Genomic DNA, 19084 nt, shown 5'->3' with positions numbered 1-19084 from the left:
CGTGTGTGTGTGTGTGTGTGTGTGTGTGTGTGTGTGTGTATGTGTGTGTGTGTGTGTGAACCCAAACAAAACATTTAATCATCTTCAAAGATGGATCCTGTTGTGAAAATGTCTTGGCCTCCATTCTCCAGAAGAGTCCTGAGTCAGCTGAGTTGGGTGGGTTTGAATGTCTAGGAGGTGTATGGCTTTCTCCTCTGAGCAGACAGAATGAGCCATGACATGGTCAGTGTTTAGACATAGGGATGTTTGAATTCAGAAGGTTCTCCTCAAGGAGATCAAGCCTTGGGGAAGCATGGGCGTTTCATGTAAAGCCTGGATCCCAGAGGACAGGATCAAGCCATCCATCCCAATCAGCCTTCCAGAGGAAAATGCCCATCCAAAAGGGTGCTTCCCCAGCTTGGAATCACCCCACTACCAAACACAAATGAAATGAGGTGACCCCAAGGACTCCTGAAGCAAAGTTGGCCCAGTGGCAGAGTTCATCTCTCTTGGGTTTCTAGTTCCTTATTGGTTATCAAGGAAGAGACAATTAAAAAAAAACAACTTTTTACTAGAGTGAGTTGAGTTTTATAGCAAAATGAATGAGATAAAGTGGGCATAGTAAACCATTTCTTTCTTTCTTTCTTTGGTCTCAGTCTCTATTTCTTGTGAAAATTCCATGACACTGCACCATATATACATTCATAGGTGTACCAACAAACACATTCTAGAATGCTAATTGCACTACAGTATTACCCAAACTAGCCCACCCCCGGGTGCTGTGGGGGTATAGAACCCCTTTCCTGCACAGATACCACAAGTAGTTTGTCTGTACGCATAGCAATGTGGGTAAGTTCACAGACACGAGTCCCAAGAGTCCACCCTGTAAACTTCTCTTATATAAAGATGGAAAAGAGAAGCCAGCGGATGTAGGGGAAGAGGCAGAGGGGGCCTTGTTCTGTGGGACAGGTGGGGTACCAGGAGGAGTCTAGAAACTTCTGGCGCTGCAGCTCTCACTCTGGTTCTTGATTGGGGTTTTGTACTTCACTTGTCAAAAATTAAATCACTCAGGATTTGTGTGCCGTCTCCCTTTGAGAGTTACTTGACAACTTTGTTAAAGAGAAGGTGACAAATCATGAATAAGCCACATTGCCTGAAATCTGGGAAGACATTTGGGAGATTTGCCCAGGAGACAAGTGAGAATTTGGGTAGCTTCTTTTTCTGCTCCTGAGCAACCGAGGCAATTCAGATTCAAAACCTAAATGGACTGTATGTAAATACCCAAGCAGAACTCATGAAAAGGGTAAAACTGTCCAAGTGCCTATCAACATACAAATGCATGACTATAAACTGTGGTATGTCTGTAGAATGGAGTATTACTTCCTCATAAAAAAGGAATGAAGTATTAATTCATGCCACAATGTGGATGAGCCGGGAAAGAGCCCAGTCACAAAGTACCCCAAATCATACGATTCCAATTACACGCAATGTTCCCTATAAATAAATCCACAGTGCCTGAGAGGGAGAGGCACAGGGTGTCTTGGCATGCTGATAAAAATGTTCTGAACTAGATAGCAGTACGGCTGCGCAACTTTGTGAACAGGATAATGTACAGTGAGTTGTACATTATAAAAAGGTGAACTTTATGGTATGTGAATTATATTTCAATAAAATGGTTACTAGTAAAACCTTCATGGAATATGACGTGAAAGTTAAAAAAATGGTTAAGAAGGGAAATACAGATACCATCCCATCCCAGAGAATTCATTAGGAGGGAAAGGTAAACAGGACATGTAAGAAATCAAATAGGTCTTTCATTGTTTGCTGGGTCTATAATGAATGAGCATGCATCATAATGAACACACTGGGAAAAGATTTACATTCTTGCCAATTGGACCTGCCATCCTGACATTCAGGAAGATAACATAAAACTCATAACAAGCCACGAAACAAGGACATGGATGACAAAGTCAGTTTGCAAGTACCATCAATTTAAAGATCAGCCATTACACCTGAGCATTGAAATTGTATAGCTCCTATGTGTGTGTGTGTGCGCGTGCGTGCGCGCACGCTCAAATGCAGACACACACACACACAGACGACAGAGACTTGATAGTCTCTTGGATTTGACAACAATCCTGAGTGTTTACACCAGTTTTCTAATCATGAAATGTGTTCTATAGGCCAGAGAGAAAAATTCCTAGACTGTCAGTAATGGAAAGCAAATGTTTTTATCTGTGTCACTGCAGAAAAAGCTTGAACCTTTGTTCTTGTGTTTTCATAGCAAAGGATGATATTCAAATACTACATGAGGCACTAGAGAATTTCAGATGTTTAAGAGAAAAAAATGACAGGATATTGTTAGGCTGGTAATGAATGGACTATTATTTTAGTTGAAAACACTAATGACACATCACCTAGAATTTAGAGGCTGACAGAGCTGTCACAGGACAGCTGGGCAGGCACACATGCCAGGGACTCGGGCTCGCCATTCACCTTCATTCTGTGGTGCAAACTGGGGAATTTGTACATTCCTTACTTCCCAGCTGGAAGACAGGGCTTGAAGCTGGCTTGCTCCCTTCCCTTCCCTCCCCTCCCCTCCCTTCCCACACTCCCCTTCCTTCCTTCCTTCCTTCCTTCCTTCCTTCCTTCCTTCTCTCTCTCTCCCTCCCTCCCTCCCTCCCTCCTTCCTTCCTTCCTTTTCTTTTCTTTTCCTTCCTTATAAAGGTTGTGAACTTATAGCCTAGACTCAAAACATTTACCTTATAAACAGGGTCAAATTGCCAATATAAAACCATAAGTTCTTAATTCTAAACGGTCAATTGTCTTTTTTTGGGGGGGGTAATAATGTGGTTTAAACTCAGGGTCTTGTGCTTGCTAGACAGATGCTGTGTCACTTGAGTCATACCTCCATCATTTTCGCCCAGGGCCAGCCTTAGACTGAAATCCTCCTCTCTCTGCCTCCTGCACAGTGGAGATCACAGACGCGAGCTACATGACTTACTAGGGCTGACCCTCTATCCTTAATCCTCTTAAATCTTTGTCTCCCAAGTAGCTGAGATTACAGGCATGAATCACTATGCCTGCATTACCAACTGTCATTTTAAAGTGAAACCTGTAAATGAAATTGGCTGAGTAAATAAGGGATATTCTTGATGCCCATTTTAAAATGTGATAATTATCTGCAAACCTAATAGTTTAAAATTAATGGGGAGTTCTAGCTGGGGTGTGGCTCAGGTAGTATAGCAAACTCCAGTATCAGCCCCTCCCCAAATTATTAAGGATGCCTATTACTGGCAACTGATGTTAAGATACAAGTTATTCAACCAGTAGAACATCAACTACTGTGTTCTGGGCAGAAATCAGAAGTCTTTTCTAAAAAAAAAACCCCAACAGCTTAGAACAAGGAACAGAAAACCATGTTATACATAGACTAAGGTGCTTGGCAAATCATCTGGTTTGGGGAGTTTCACAAGATTCCCTAGGATTTTTCAAAATAATTTACTTAGGAAATTTAACACTAGCATTGAGTGGAATCCCTCAGTCCAAGCTGTTGGGGAAATGCAGACCAGTCTCGAGAGGGGACCAGTATTTCCAGTTTAAATTTGCATGGAAGTCAGTGCCCCAGAATTGATTGCATGCGTCGTAGCAGGTTTAAGCACAACCTTGGCTCATCATCCCAACCACCCTGTCCTGCAGAGGAAACGATCTCCTGGAATGAGTTCATAAATACTGAATTACCGAGTGTCTACTGGGACGCAAGAGAGAAGAGAGAGGAGGGCCTTGCTTCTCAGCAAGTTTACAGCCTGTGCAAATGAACCCAAAGGGAGCGAGCAAATGAGCTTACCTTGAGCTAAGATTGTACTTTAAAAATAACCCCTAAAATGTCTCCTTCCTTTAGCCCTGGCTCTGCTGTCACAAGCTGCCACATGCCTATTGCAGATGGCCTGAGAGATTCCTCTGTCTCATTTACAGAGAGGAGAGACCGACTGATGAGATGCAAGCAGAAATCACCGGGGCTTCTAGAAAATTCTTTAAATAATATTGACTTAGGCTGGAGGTCCCCTTTAGACTTCCCATTCTCTGCCTCTTCTGTCTGCCACTGGACACCATGGCCAGTCCAGTGGAGTCTTTTTTGTACTACGAGGCTGGGAAGTTGATGATGTCACAGTATGACTCAATGTGAGAGAACCATTCTTCTGTCTTTTCAAACACAATCTGTCTCCCTGGATAGCACATCAATAAATGGATGCACTTATCTGAAGAGGAGGCATCATATCAAGTAGACTTTTTTAATAGAAATCTTTAACAGCCACAAATAATCTATGTGCTTCCTAAGAAATGTGTTTAGAAATGTGGGGATTTCCATAAGGCAATCTCTTTTAGGGCAGTTTTCTGGATACCACCAGCTTCAAATGTTCACTATTTCTATTCTGTAAAAGATTTAACCTTGACCTTGGCCTGTGAAAATGGTTTCACCGTCAAAATCACAGAAGCCGGCTCCCTCTCTCTCTCTCTCTGTGCCCAGTGTGTCTGTGTCCTGTTCTTCCTCTGTCATGTCCAAGAAGCCGCTCGTCTGTGCTGGGGCCCAGGGCTGAGCTTTCTGGTTCTCCCCAGTGGCTTTCTCGTGGTCTTTCTTGCTGTCTCCCCCAGCCCTCATCTCACAGAAGTGCACCCTGCGGGCCCTGCCCGTTCCTCTCGCCTAGGACTCAAGGTCTTGACAGACAGCCCTGAAGCAGGAGAAGAGGAGTGCTGCAGTGTGGAGAGAGGAGAGCCTGTTGGGAAAGACTGTCTGTCATTGAATGCAGAGGAAAGCCACGCTAAAATTCCGCCTGCTCCAGTCTGAGGGGCAATCATCAAGAAAACAAACAAGTGCTGGTGAGGAGTAGGAGGGAAAAAGCCACCTCCTGTGCTGCTGGTAGGCATATACATCAGCGCAACCACTATGGACCTCACTACAGCATTTCCTCTAATCACCTCCCCCCCACCCCCATTTACTTTATGACCCTGCTATACTACTTTTTGGCATATATTCAAAGATGCAAAACTCAATAAATAAGAGAGATAACTGCACACCCATGTTTATTGCAGTAGCATTCACAATGGCCAAGCTGTGGAATCAGTCAGTCTAGGGGCCTAGCCACCAATGAATGGATAAAGCAAATGTGGGCTATACCCACAATGGAGTATTGTTCAGTAATTAAGAAGAATGAAATTATGTTGTTTGCAGGAAAATGGACGGGAGTGGAGAACATCATGTTGAGTGAGATAAGCCAAGGTCACAAAGCTAAACATTAGATAGATGTCTTCACTTGTATGTGAAATGAAGACTTAAAATATTAATAAACAGTAGAATATGAGTGTAAAAGGGAGACTGAAGTGATCAAGAGAAAGGAGAGGATCTATCTATCTAAACCATCCCTTTCTATATGATATCTATCTATCTATCGATCTACCAAAATAGCATAATGAAACCTATCAAATACCATTGGAAAAAGGGTGTGAGGAGAGAGAGTATTAAGGGAATATATTAAAGGGGTAAACAAGTCCAGATTATACCAACTGCATCTATAGAATTATCATAATGAAACCTCTTTGTACTACTAATGCATGATTAATAAAGAGTAAATTTAAAAAGAGAATTTCTGTCATTTCGGAAACATCACTGCTCAGATACAGGGATGGTGGCCGGGACCACCCTTGCCTCTGCTGCTTTTTTATCCTGTGTCCTCACCAAGCCCTCATCCCAACCCTGACAAGACACCTGAGTGCCACCATCATCAGCCCATTCATGTTCGCAGGGTCTGATAAGGTGGGTTCTCGCTCCCATTGGCCTTGCGATGAACACGTGAGCAAAGTGGGGTACTGGGGGTGTAGAGGGACAGCTGCACTACTGCCACAAGATGCTAGTCTGCAGGACGAGCTTCGGGCTGTCTCCAGGGCCCCCTCTTCCCCTCCCCCACCCCCTTCCAGGGCACCTCTATTGAAAATGGAGACATCCTTCTTCAACAACAAAGAACATCAGCCTTTCAGGAAGGCGCCAGAAAGTTTAGCTTAATATATCCAGCACTGTTCAAAGACTCCATTGGGGCCTCTAATCTCCAGGAGAGGGCCCCTCGCACCTGCCGGCGGGGGCTCTTCTCACTTTATTACTGCTATCGCTGTATGAGTTCAGACATCAGCTCTTCCCCCGGGGAACCCCCAGCTCATTGTCTAACATCCATTTGAAGAACAATTTTGTGTTTTTGCCAATACCCACAGGTGAGTATATTTTCTTTATGCTGCTCTCTGGCTCTCACTAACTTTAAGACTTCTGTTAAGTCCTTTTTCAAACTCAGCCTCTCGGCCTGGTGTCGGCCATGTCCAAGCACGTGTTGTCCTTCTGGGAGGGGGTGCAGAGCGACAGACGCACACGGTGTCCTGCAGGTGAGCAAATACCCACAGCTCCAGACCATGGATGAGGTGGTCAGGAACGAGGTCTGCAGGCTCAGGAAGTCCAACCGCTCACATCCGCGCGCCGAGGCCGTGCAGCTCCCGGAGGTTCCCAGGCCTGCAGCCAGTCCCTCGAGCTTCAGTCCAGCATCCCCAAGCAGTTCTCGGACATGAGTGCCTTTTTTCCATAAATCCTTCAAGCCCGGCTTGGCGATGCGACTGAGGGCCTGGGCTCTGGCGCCCGGTCTGGGAAGGCTGGCTGGGTGGAGCAGCTGGTGGGCGGTCACAGGAAGGCTGTCGTGGGAGGTCACGGACTGGAGGCCGGGCTGCAACCGGAACCACGGCCACCTGGAGGCCGGGACCCCGGAGAGGCCCCTGGAGGTGGCTGCGAGCCCGGGGCTCCGTGGCTTCTCAGGACAGTGGGGGGGGGACACCTGACCGCGGGGAAGCCGGTGCTGGCTCCATGTGGCTCTGACACGCAGGGAGAGGGCTCACTTCCGGTTCCTGCAGCTCTCTGGGGCGCCACGTGGCTCACTTCCGGTTCCTGCAGCTCTCTGGGGCGCCACGTGGCTCTGACACACAGGGAGGGGGCTCACTTCCGGTTTCTGCAGCGCACTGGGGCACCACGTGGCTCACTTCCGGTTCCTGCAGCTCTCTGGGGCGTCATGCATGGCTCTGACACGCAGGGAGAGGGCTCACTTCCGGTTTCTGCAGCTCACTGAGGAATCATGCATGGCTCTGACAGGCAGGGAGAGGGCTCACTTCCGGTTTCTGCAGCTCACTGGGGCGCCAGGTGGCTCACTTCCGGTTTCTGCAGCTCACTCTGCCCGCCACCTCGGAGCTTCCTGCAGATTCTCAGCGCTTCAGTCGTGGCAGCCTCTCCCTCGACTGTGGAGAACGCTTAATGAAGCCAGGCTCGCACAGGCAGACGTGGCTGTAGGGCCACGGTGGAGAGCGCTGCTTTGCGACAGCCAGGGCTCGGCAAATGGTGGGAGCCTTCCTGCGTTTCCTGGGTTCTTCTCTAGGCCACACATTTGTGGTCCTGACCCAGATCCCCCAGAAGGATCCAGACCCTCAGTGTGTCCATCAGAAGAACGGTGTAGCCATTTGAGTCCCTCAGTGGGCACAGAGTCCAACCCCTCCCCAAACACAGGTCCACAAGAAGAACTGGTAAGCACATGATCTGTAATCATAACTCACAGAAGCTGAGAATAAATAATGCCTCTTTCTAGACAAGCTAACTTGGTTGTTATTTATAAGTTCCTGGGCTGCCTTGCTACTGCCAAGAAAATCTGTTTCACCTCCTAGCTGCTGTTTAGTCTGGCCTCTCAATCTGTACATACTGGAGAAAAGAGTCATTGTTATGCTAAAATCACAATGGGACTCGAATAATGGGGCGCTAAATAACACCAATAAAACTCAGAAAATGGCACTTTGGCATTAAAAGTTGTTTTGTTATGGACTTTAACAAGATTCAGTGCTTTTGTTCTCAGTGCTCTTCTACTTTAACTACACATGTGCATGTGCAGGAGTGTGCACACACGCATACAGTCTGACGCAGAATTTCAGCAAAATACCATCCTCTCTCCCACAAAGGAGAATTTTGATTTTACAGACAGGGAGCCAGCAGTGACTATAGTATGTGGAATTAATACCACTTGGTGGCCCCGGCTGTGACCCCAGGGGTGGTCCCCTCGTGGATTTACCTCTTTCTTGGTGAATTTAGGCGAGTGGTCGTTTTTGTCATCGATCACAATGGTGGCCGTGGCTGTGCCGGTCAACCCCACATCTAGTCCAGCCATATCCTGAGCTTCGATGATCAGTTCATACTTGGGATTTTCCAGAGTCTACAAAGTAAAGACACAAGAGAGACATGGCATTTAGGTTTGGGACATTGCGTTGGAAAGGTTGTGTGCGTGTCGTGTGGCTCCACCCAGGGCAGGGTCTTTCATAGGTCATTGTACCTCTCATGTATCCATTTATTTTTGGAATCTCTCCAGCACGACAGTCACTGTGTGTAGATTGGAGATGGCTATGGGGATGGAATCTACTTAATGTCCTTGTTTGAAGGGACATTTGATACATTCTAGAAGGTTCCATTTCCCAATCTGGGCATAGATTTAGGTTTGAAGTTCCACTGTCATTTCATAATGATCTTGTGAAGCTGCCTCTCCTTACATCCGAAGGGTTTTTTTTTTGGTCGGTCGTGAGGCCTGAAAGCTGGGCCTAGGCGCTGTCCCTCAGCTCTTCAGCTGAAGGCTAGCACTCCACCACTGAGCCACCTTCCCAGCCCCACATCCGAAGGTTTTTGGGGGCCATGTTTAATTATTTATGTCGGCTGGCCAAGCTGCTCCCACCCTAACATGAAGAGAAGTTTGGAGGTCCGCACCGCATGGCCCTTGGGTTTAAGTTGCCTTCAGTAGGCCTGCCAGTCTCTTGGCCACTCAGCATTTCACCCTTCTGTGGACAAGGCAGCACCCCACATCGCTTTGGGGATTTACCCACACACTCTGCCCAGGTGGTAGGGGCTGGGCTGCCTTTCTCTGGGGAAGCTCTGGAATGATCTCAGATCAGAAAAGCACACGCCAGTCTGGGCCCTGGCCTGTGCGTGGCAGTGGGAGGAAGGAACCAAGGGCATGCATGGATGTGGGGGGCTGGCGAGCCATGGCAGGCTGGGGGTGGGAAGCACTTGTGCAGTAGAGAGAAAGCAACAGTTCCTGGTGACTTGTGGGGCCGCTTCATCATGTAGGCCCATGCCAGCCTTGCCGGAGGACTTCTCCGCTAATTGAGACATTAATTTTCCTTATTTGCTTAAACCACTTTGGATTGGTTTCTTAATCACTCACACACAGAGTTGAGTTGGACTACCTTCAGTAACAAAAATAAAAGGCGTTTACAATCACATAAAGCAGCTCTGTCAGCACGACAGCTTCAAAACCCAGAGTTTCAACCAACCAACAATTAAGAAATCCCACAGGGAGAAAAGAACGGGAAAAAAGCAACGGGAAGCTCTGATTTCCTTCCAAAGTCACGAGTTGGTGTGGAAAAGTTAATAGCTTGGTGCTAGCTCCCCTAAAACCTTACAGGATGTTTGAAGGGTGATTAGCTGCTCACCTCCACGGGTCCTTATTTTAATGAGTTGTCCTTTGAGTAAAAGCTTCTGAGCCACTGACGTCAGGGGTGGAGTTCTGCTTAGTGGTCCAGACAGGCTCTGAGTTCCTGTGACCATGGGAAGGGTGCTGTGTTTCTGAGACCACTGGCGCTGACATTTTGGGGTCAACTCTAGCTGAGGTAGGACTAAAGCTCACCGTGTGCCCTCACCACTGAGCATTGGCATGGCTGGACACATGCCTGGTTCTGTGCTGCCGGGTGGTGCCTTGTCTCCACAGGCTTTGGAGATGCCAGCACTGGCAGGTGGTGTGTGTGACTTCATCTCAATGCGTGTGATTTCCACAGACACGCTATATTAGATGACACCCTGCCATCCCGACCACAATGGCACCAGAAAACCAGCTATTTTTACAACCCTTCGTGAGGGACTCTGGACATGTGAGTTACTGACTTGAACACGCCAGGCCTAATTTCCTGTACACTGATATTACTTTTGTCATGAAATATGGCACATCTTTTTGAAAGCACACACACAGAGAAATTAAAAAATATATAGATTCCTCCCCCAATGTAGAAGAGCATAGTGTAGAAGAGCATAGTCTAGTCATTGTCTTGTCATTTAGCGACAGACTTCCTGTACATTATTTTGAGGGTGTGTGAAGTAGAATCTTAGGAATATTTTATAATTAATCATCTTAGGACTTTAGGTTATCAACTGTCTTTTCAAAATGTTGACAGATTGAAATAACACAGCAGGAAACACTAGGACCCATGCACACACAAACATACACGCACATGCACACGTACATGTTTGGGCTTTTTCATCTTTGTTTTTAAAAAATAATCTTTAAGTAATTGCCCAAAAGGTTTTAAAATTTAACATGTCAGCTTATGATTTTGGTGTTGGATTGGTTTTGAACGGCAGCTCTCAAGGTGAACTTACTGGCCTGAAGGATACGAACCTTTGTTCCTATTTCAACATTGCTTCCTAGGAGAGTGTCACCCTTGCTCACACGAGGGCATGTCAGAGCATACCAGGTCTGGCCCATCCCTTTTGCCTAGGAAGCAAACCAGGGGACGAGTGTGAGCCCCTACTTCTGTCTAATGAGGAGACAGATTGCTCACGGCATTCATCTTCTCCAGCTTGCAGAAAGACTGCTATCTGCTAGGCCAGGCTTGACCTAGAGCAGGCCTGTGAAGCTCTGCTCTCCTCCAGGGGCTATACTGTAATGCCCTAGGCCCCATCCCTCAAGGGGTGGTCTTCGAGTGGGCTGACTCCACTTCTGACACAGGGATGGTCATTGGCTCAGGCCTGGCCAATCAGGGCCTTCCATTCCAAGGCCATGTGATGAACACATAAACCAAGTCAGGGCATCTGGAGACTGAAGCCATGTGGCTTTGGGGATGCCTCGGGATGAACAGTTGTTTTCTGTTGAACTTGGAGGTGGGGACCCCAGTTTGGAGTGGTCACCACCATTTGTGTCCATATAGAGAAAGTTGACCTGAGGATGAAGGTAACACTGACCCAGAGGTGGAGATAGACTTCTCGGAACGCTATCGGAGCCCCTGACAATCACCTCTGAAGCCAATTTCCTCCCAGATCTTAGGAGTTCTCTGAGCAAATGTATTCCTCTTTTATTCTAGACATTTGATTCAGACATTCTGTAGAGAACGTCTGAGCAGTTTTGACTAATAATATTTCATCTAATGGTATGATCAATTATCTTGTTATTAGCAAGAAGGCCTAAGAGCTGTCTTATCATACCACAGTATCACAATGGGATCTTCATGCCAGCCTTGCAATCATTTCATGAATACATTATTTTTTCTTGTAACATTTTCCCCTGCACAGAAATATATATATATATATTTTTTCTTTTGGATAGGGGCACAGAGAAAGTTACTATAACTTTTCATTTCATTGGTGTGTGCTTGCAATTAACCTGCAGTGGAGGAACACCTAGTTTGAATGTGTTGTGTGCTAGAATGGAGTGGGAAGGAAAGCAGGACTTCCTTCCCCAAGGAGATTCAAGTTCAAGGTGGAAGGCAGTCATGTTTACCGGTAACTACAGACAAATCGTCCACACCAAGCCGTTCCCACAACACTGCAGAGGAAGGACACGTTGGGTAACGCTCCTGTAGCCTCACAAAGCTCATAAATAATTTTTAAAAATGAATCCGTCAATTCCCATCTCCTGAGGTAAATAAAACTTTATAGCTGTAATGGGAAGCGAATTGATTAATTGGGTAGAGAATCAATTAGATGATGAAGTGGACAAATGATAGGGCTTGGGATGAGCTGTTTCAAAACTCTCCATTTTCTAGCAAACTTAAGGCTTAAAAATGTTCTTGTTTCTGAAGCAATATCCAGTTAATGTAAGAAGATAAAAATGATGCTTTTACAGTGGAAAGTAGGGGCCCTCCTCTGTCCGGGCCCCACCGCACCCCTCAGACTCCGAGAATACTGGCAGCCGCGTGGTAACTCCTGTTCTCCCACACATGTGCGCACCATACCACACGTGAGACACACACACCACGTGCTACACGTGATGCACCACACATACCACATATACACACCACACGTGAGACACCACACATACCACATATACATACCACACCACACGTGACACACCACACACCATGTGCTACATGTGATGCACCACACATACCACATATACATACCACACCACACGTGACACACCACACACACCACATATACATACCACACCACACGTGATGCACCACACACACCACATATACATACCACACCACATGTGAGATACCACACATACCACATATACACACCACACCACACGTGAGACACCACACATACCACATATACACACACCACACGTGAAACACAACACATACCACATATACATACCACACCACACGTGAAACACCACATAGCATGTGCTACATGTGATGCACCACACACACCACATATACATACCACACCACACATGAGATACCACACATACCACATATACATACCACACCTCATGTGAGACACCACACACACCATATATACATACCACACCACACGTGAGGCACCACACATACCACATATATATACCATACCACACATGAGACACCACACACCATATGCTACATGTGATGCACCACACATACCACATATACATACCACACCACACGTGAGATACCACACATACCACATATACATACCACACCACATGTGAGATACCACACACACCACATATACATGCCACACCATACGTGAGATACCACACATACCACATATACATACCACACCACACGTGAGACACCACACATACCACATATACATGCCACACCACACATGAGATACCACACATACCACATATACATACCACACCACACGTGAGATACCACACATACCACATATACACACCACACCACACGTGAGACACCACACACACCACATATACATACCACACCACACATGAAATATCACACATACCACATATACATACCACACCACACGTGAGATACCACACACACCACATATACATACCAAACCACATGTGAGACACCACACACATGCTACATGTGAGACACCACACACACCACATATACATACCATGCCACATGTGAGACACCACATATGAGACAATATATATACTACACGAGACAACACATACACATACACACACACAGGGGGCACCACACATACCACACATACCACACCGTGCACACACCACACATACCACATATCACATACTACCATATACATACACCACACATACATGTATAGATGCGCATACACATCAGACATACCACATCACACACACAGCTGGCACGCACACACACTTACTCCCCAGGAGGACACCATCCGCACAGCTGTACTGTCTGTCTTATCCATCGCATCTCCTCATGGTAACGGCTGAACAACGGCCCCTTGTTTGGCTCCACCGTCATGTGTTCAGCCAGCTGCTCTCAGATGCTGTGTGGATGCTTCCATGCTTTCACCATGAAGAGCAGCTCACCAGATAACCAATAATAAAACCGCCTTGTGCGAAGCGCAGAAGCTGCCACCCGGGTCTGACTCCCCTCTCCCGGCCACCAGTGCTCCACTCTGGGGGAACCTTTACTAAGATGCCCCCTCTCCCCAGCCCAGACACTCTTCTTACTCCTCTGTGTGTCTCTCATGTTCCCTCTGCGGTGGCTGCCTGGCCTGCCCGGCCCCACTGGCCGACCACTGTAGGCGGGGCTTCCACCCGAAGCTGTCCCATCCTCCCCCCCCCCCCGCCCCTGGGGGAGGCACCCTGGATGCCAGCCCAGGGGCCGTGTGTCCGTGTGTCCCCTTCACCAGGGATGCCTGACTCACAGTCCAGGGGAGGACGGTGAGAGTCGGGGAATGAAATGCAGAATTGAGAGCCACAGGGAGGGCTTAGGGCAGCCACCTTCCCCTCCCTTCCCTTCCCCGGGAGGCCCAGAGGCCCAGGACCTGGGCTTTCTGAATATGCCAGGCAGATAAGCCACCCGTCCAGTGCCCTCTGTGCCAATGGAGGAGGCACTGCGCCTCTGTCATCCAGCTGCCCTGCCACTCGGCCAGGGGACCGAGCAAGGAGGCGGATGTCCAAACCTTCGCCAGCTCAGGCTGTGCCCTCTGTACGCCTCATCCACTCCTCATGTCTGTTTGGCTCGAGGCATGGAAGGCTGATGGGTGTAATCAGCTCCATGCTCAAAGACCTTCTAGGCCAGGCTGGGTGAAGCAAAAGGCACCAGCCTGCCAGCGAGATGTGAGCTCAGCTCTCCGGCAGGCATTACGGCCCCTCCCACTATGACTCCCGAGGTTCTTTAGGCACTGACATAGACAGATTCAGTTGTGGTTGCTAGCAACGAAAGACACCAGCGGTGAAGACAAAGCCATCCGGCAAATCTTATTGGAGTCCTCAGGTTCAAACCCCCAGACTTCCTCACAGTAAGACGGGTTGCTGACCAATGGACTCCAAGAAGGGAATACATGCAAGGTTCCTACCTCTGCCGCCCGACAGCCTGAACCCGATTTCTGCCAAAGGAAAAAGCCTGGAACTCTGCATGGCATGTGGAGCAGAGACCCTCGGTCATCTGGTTTGGCAGTGTGCTACGAGTAGAATCTAAGCCATCGTACTGGTTCAAGGGCCATTTACTACAGCATGTAACCTACCTCCACGAACACGAAGGCTTGTGTTCTGTCTTGCTCTATCGCTGCCTCCCTACGGGAAGGGTAGAATCTTTGAGGGAGGGAATCTAGCCTCTGGCCCCAACATCGAGCTCAGACTTAGCACACAAGGTGGGTGATTTACTGTTCACTTGGGATAGTGACGATATATTACTATTTCCTTGAACTAAATTGTATCTTAAAGGCCTCAGCATTCTGGTGGTATTTCCACACCAAAACCATTTGTTCTCAGGGTTAGGCTTCAACTTTGAAGAGCGCTAGCTGAGAGAGAGGGGATTCTTTTATTTTGTCCAAGAAATGTGCTGTGCCTGACTGGGAAAAGCTGAACTGGCTCCTCTGGTGTTATTGGAAGTGATCTGATCTGGAAGACATGTCTAAGGGAGTCAAGCTGCTCTCCCAGCTTGAGTTCCGTGGTCACACGTGTCTACTGCATTTGTGGTTCGCTGTTATCCTGGGTGTGTCAGAGCTACCCATCAATGTATTCCCCAGAAACAGAGTCAGAAGGCTCCGGCGAGTCTCTGAGACACAGGCCGGCTTCACTGGTCACACTGATTTGAAAACTAAACATTTCATCTTGAAGGGAAAAAAAAAAAGAATCAATCAGTGCCATTAAATATAGCACACAGTCAATCTCTGGACCCTTGATGTTTTACGCAGCAACGAGGACTCCATACAAGCCTGCGTTTAATGGAACATTTATCACGGATAACAAGCACAGTGGGGTCTGTGGTGGGAAATCAACTAGCAAATGTGACGTGGAAGAGGGCTTTGCTATTAGCGGGGCTCATCCTTCTGCCTCAGTGTGAACGGCTCTGGCTTCCCACCGCTCCCATGCTTCCTTACTTCTGAGAACTGTGCCTCTCCTTCCTCCAGGATAATTCCCACTCATCTGCTGAGACTCCTTATTCATGGTGCTGACACTCCGAGAAGGCAGGGGTCTTAGTGCCGGACAGAGTGGACAGATTCTCAGCAAGGGACAGCTATAGTCACTCAGCTAGCCCTGATGTTTATTGATTTTAGTCCTTTAAACACTCTAACTGTCCCTGAAGGTATGGACACGCTGTCACTTCACAAGTACGTAGGGAGGAAAAAGAGATACACAGCTGTTGTGAGCTGCTGAAAAAAAAAAAAACTAGCTTCAAGCTGGGTGCTGGTGGCTCATGTCTGTAATCCTTGCTACTCAGGAGACTGAGATCTGAGGATCACATTTTGAAGCCAGTCCAGGCAGAAAAGTCTGAGTTTCTAATTAATTAACCACCAAAGCCAGAAGTGGAGCTGTGGTCTTGAGTGAAAAAGCTAAGTGATAGCACCTAGGCCCTGAGTTCAAGCCCCAGTAACAATACAGACACAGATACTCGGACACACACAGAGACACACAAAACTGGCCTCAGGGTACAAACTCTACTTTAAAAGTCAAGGAAAGGGCTGCAGCTATACCTCAGTGATGGAAGGCGATGTGTCACAGACACTGGGTTCCATCTCTAGTGTTGCCAAAAAAAAATCCAGGAAAGCTGTAAGGAGGGTTTTGTTAACAAATCCCTTCATTATCAACAGTGAAGGCACGGTCAATGAGATACAACGGGTTCCACTTATTTCCTTGCATCAGCCTTGCCGGGATCAGGCAGGGCATCTTAAGGCTCCTGGGGCACCTTGAATCCCAAACGAGGACCACATTCTTCTCTGGGCTCGCTGCACCTGACCCATAAATATTGCAGCAGATTGTAAAAGCATCGTGTGACGTGGGACCAGTTGTTATCTGTCTGGGGTTTGATTTATCCACTCGGACCACAGAATGTGGGGAAGATAGTCCATAAATCCACAGGACCACAGTACACATCCTCTGGAAAAGGCCTTCCTCCTCCCATTTCCTGCAGGAGGCTTGTGGTGTCTTTCAGCCTCTCTGCACCCCTGTGCAGGGCTGCTGTGAACATCCGCCATCTTGGCTGTCACCAGCTGCTTTCTTGTTCCCGGCTGGGGCCTGGTGGGGAAGCAGGGCGGCTTGTTTCCCCAGATTTACTGGTTGCTGACACGGTTGGCAGGGTGGGGGAGGTGACAGGGGAAATAAACACAGCCTCTTAGACATCTGTGGTGGAATGGGCTAAGTGATAGATTCCAGTCTGAGGGATACCAGAATCAAATAAAACATTCCCGGGCCAAGTGTACTTCTTCTGAAGTTACTGATGAGTTACAGTAAATAAAACACCATTGGTGTGGGGCAGATACCTGGGGGAAAAATCATCTCCTTCAGACCCAAGGCGGCAAATAGTTGACTTGCAGTTTGTTTCCCCTGAAACATTTATTTAGTGTCTACTAGGTTCAAGAAACTGCTAGCGTGCGATGAATGATTTAGTCCTGCTTTGTGGTGTAGGTCTAAGCTAGGGAAAGGAAGACAAATAAAACCTCAGACCGGATCAGCGTGTGGAGCTGGTATGACTGAGGTCTCCCGAGAGGGCCGGCATTGGGTGGGGGCGTCTCATGAATATTCACCAAGCACCCATTAAGCCCCGGCTAGGCGCGGGGCCTGGTAGTGGCGTCCCTGACAGCAATAGGTCTAGTGTGGAGGGTGCCCTTGGACCGGTGGGGACTGGCAGGGACAGGGCTGGGAAGTGCAGGCGGATACCGGGCCTGGCGGTGGCTGGATGTAACCTTTGTGGGGTGGAAAGATCCAGGCTGCGGTTCACAAAAGCCCCTCAGAGATGACCCAGCAGGACCCAGGCTGTGAGGAACTGGAAGCCAGGAGGTGAGGGAAAGCCCAAGAGTCAGCCCTCGGCTGGGTGAGAGGCGCAACCACGCAGGAGGAGGATTTGGGTGGGTTTACCTGGCCCACACAAGGCCGCGCAGGCCCCGAAAGCCGAGGACGATCAGATGCAGTTACGGAGCCCTTTCTCCATAATTTTGGTATTTTTCTCAACCTACTGTTTCCCACATTCTGTGGCCCAGACCATTACCAGAATATTCTGCCCAGCACTACCAGATGCCTAAGGCATGGAGTCCAACTGGGCCACACTGGACCCCAGCGGGACACGTCCAAACACCCACAGTCCTCCCCGGCCCAGGTGGGGAAGGTCTTTCTGCAGAGAGCACTCCACACAAAGGAGCATGTCCTGGGCTTTGGAGATTGGGGACCAAGTCCCCTCCTCCCCAACCCCAGGCATGTGTCCCAGGCCACTCCGGACCCTGAGCACCGCGTGAGGCCAGCTGTTAGGTGTTCTATATCCTGACCGTGCAAGCTGGAAGGAAGGAAGGACAGCGAAGGTGAGAGGCTGGGTCTCTGGGTGCTGGGGGCTGCATGAAAAGACCGTTCAGTACACAAAACACAACAAGGGGGCAAGGACATGTGTTCCCATGAGCCTTAGCGAAGCCAGGCCTGGTGTCTCCGCCGACCCTGGCTGGCCACAGAATAAAACCAGGCCCTCTCTGAAAGCAAAATAGCTTTCCTTGGGTCTCGATTTATTACTGTCTAAAATGTCATTCTCTCTATTGGTAATAAAAGATAATACGTTTTATGGTGGCTCCTTATGTTAAGATTTTACAAAATCTGTTATTAAATGACCTGCGCAGAATCTAAATGAATCTTACTAGGTTACATGAAATAGCAAGGTAGGATTTTTTTTCTTCCCCCTCCATTCTTGTCCCTCCACCCCCACAATCAAGTACAGCGGGCAGAGCAGTGCTCTCGGTGTGTTTTCCAATCACACAGCAGAAGGTAATGCTTTTAAGGTCACGTTAAAATTGTGTTCAGCTGTGTAATTGGCTTCACAAAGTTACGCACTGGTCCAAACGTCCAGGAAATTCAATTACGGGGTCCCAGTGACAAAAGGCACAGGCGCCCACCCAGGAGTGGCAGAGGATTTTAACATTAGCTTCCGAATGCCCACCACTTTGCAGTCACTTCAGCATCACGCCTTCCGCCTGGCACCAGGCCGCAGCTCACAGACAGCCTCTGCCCATTAACTCCAGGTACTTCCTGGGTGTTATGCCCCCCCCCTTAGAAAGATCTCTCTCAGCGGCCTCTGCCAGATCCAGCTGCTGCTCCCCCAAACCCTGCTACCATGCACACGTGATCTCCTCAGACCAACATGGGGGTTGCTTGTAATCAGCGGCGGCTGTCCGTCCAGGTCTCTTCAGTCAAAGGAATTCTTAAGCAAAGCTTGCTCTGGTTTTGAGTCCTAGGGCTGGCCTTCATTTCAAGAGGCTTTCAAAACAAAGGAGCGATGCATCTGCAGAGGATACCCACATACCTATGCCAGCTACAGAGAGGAGAGCTATTTGAGACATCACCTTTATACCCTTTGAAAATGAATCAGATGAATTCTAACTCACCCAAGGAGTAGTGGAGGAGGAGGAAGAGGAAGGGGAGGAGGAGGGGGAGGAGGAGGAGGAGGAGGAGGAGGAGGA

The 19084-nt window shown here is 48.2% G+C and overlaps 1 protein-coding gene across 1 annotated transcript in view; it reads right to left on the bottom strand.

Annotated features, from left to right (window-relative positions):
* Cdh13 (cadherin 13) overlaps positions 1-19084 on the bottom strand; it is a 739646-nt gene that overhangs the window by 71776 nt on the left and 648786 nt on the right. Inside the window, exon 8 of the mRNA XM_013013008.1 lies at positions 8118-8258. Within this exon, the coding sequence (XP_012868462.1) occupies positions 8118-8258 (141 nt within the window). The remainder of the gene's footprint in view (positions 1-8117; positions 8259-19084) is intronic.

Source organism: Dipodomys ordii, unplaced genomic scaffold (genome assembly GCF_000151885.1).
Source record: "Dipodomys ordii isolate 6190 unplaced genomic scaffold, Dord_2.0 Scaffold18, whole genome shotgun sequence".
NCBI lineage: Eukaryota > Metazoa > Chordata > Mammalia > Rodentia > Heteromyidae > Dipodomys > Dipodomys ordii.
Note: the sequence above shows the minus strand (reverse complement) of the source record. Positions and strands in the feature narration are given on the sequence as shown.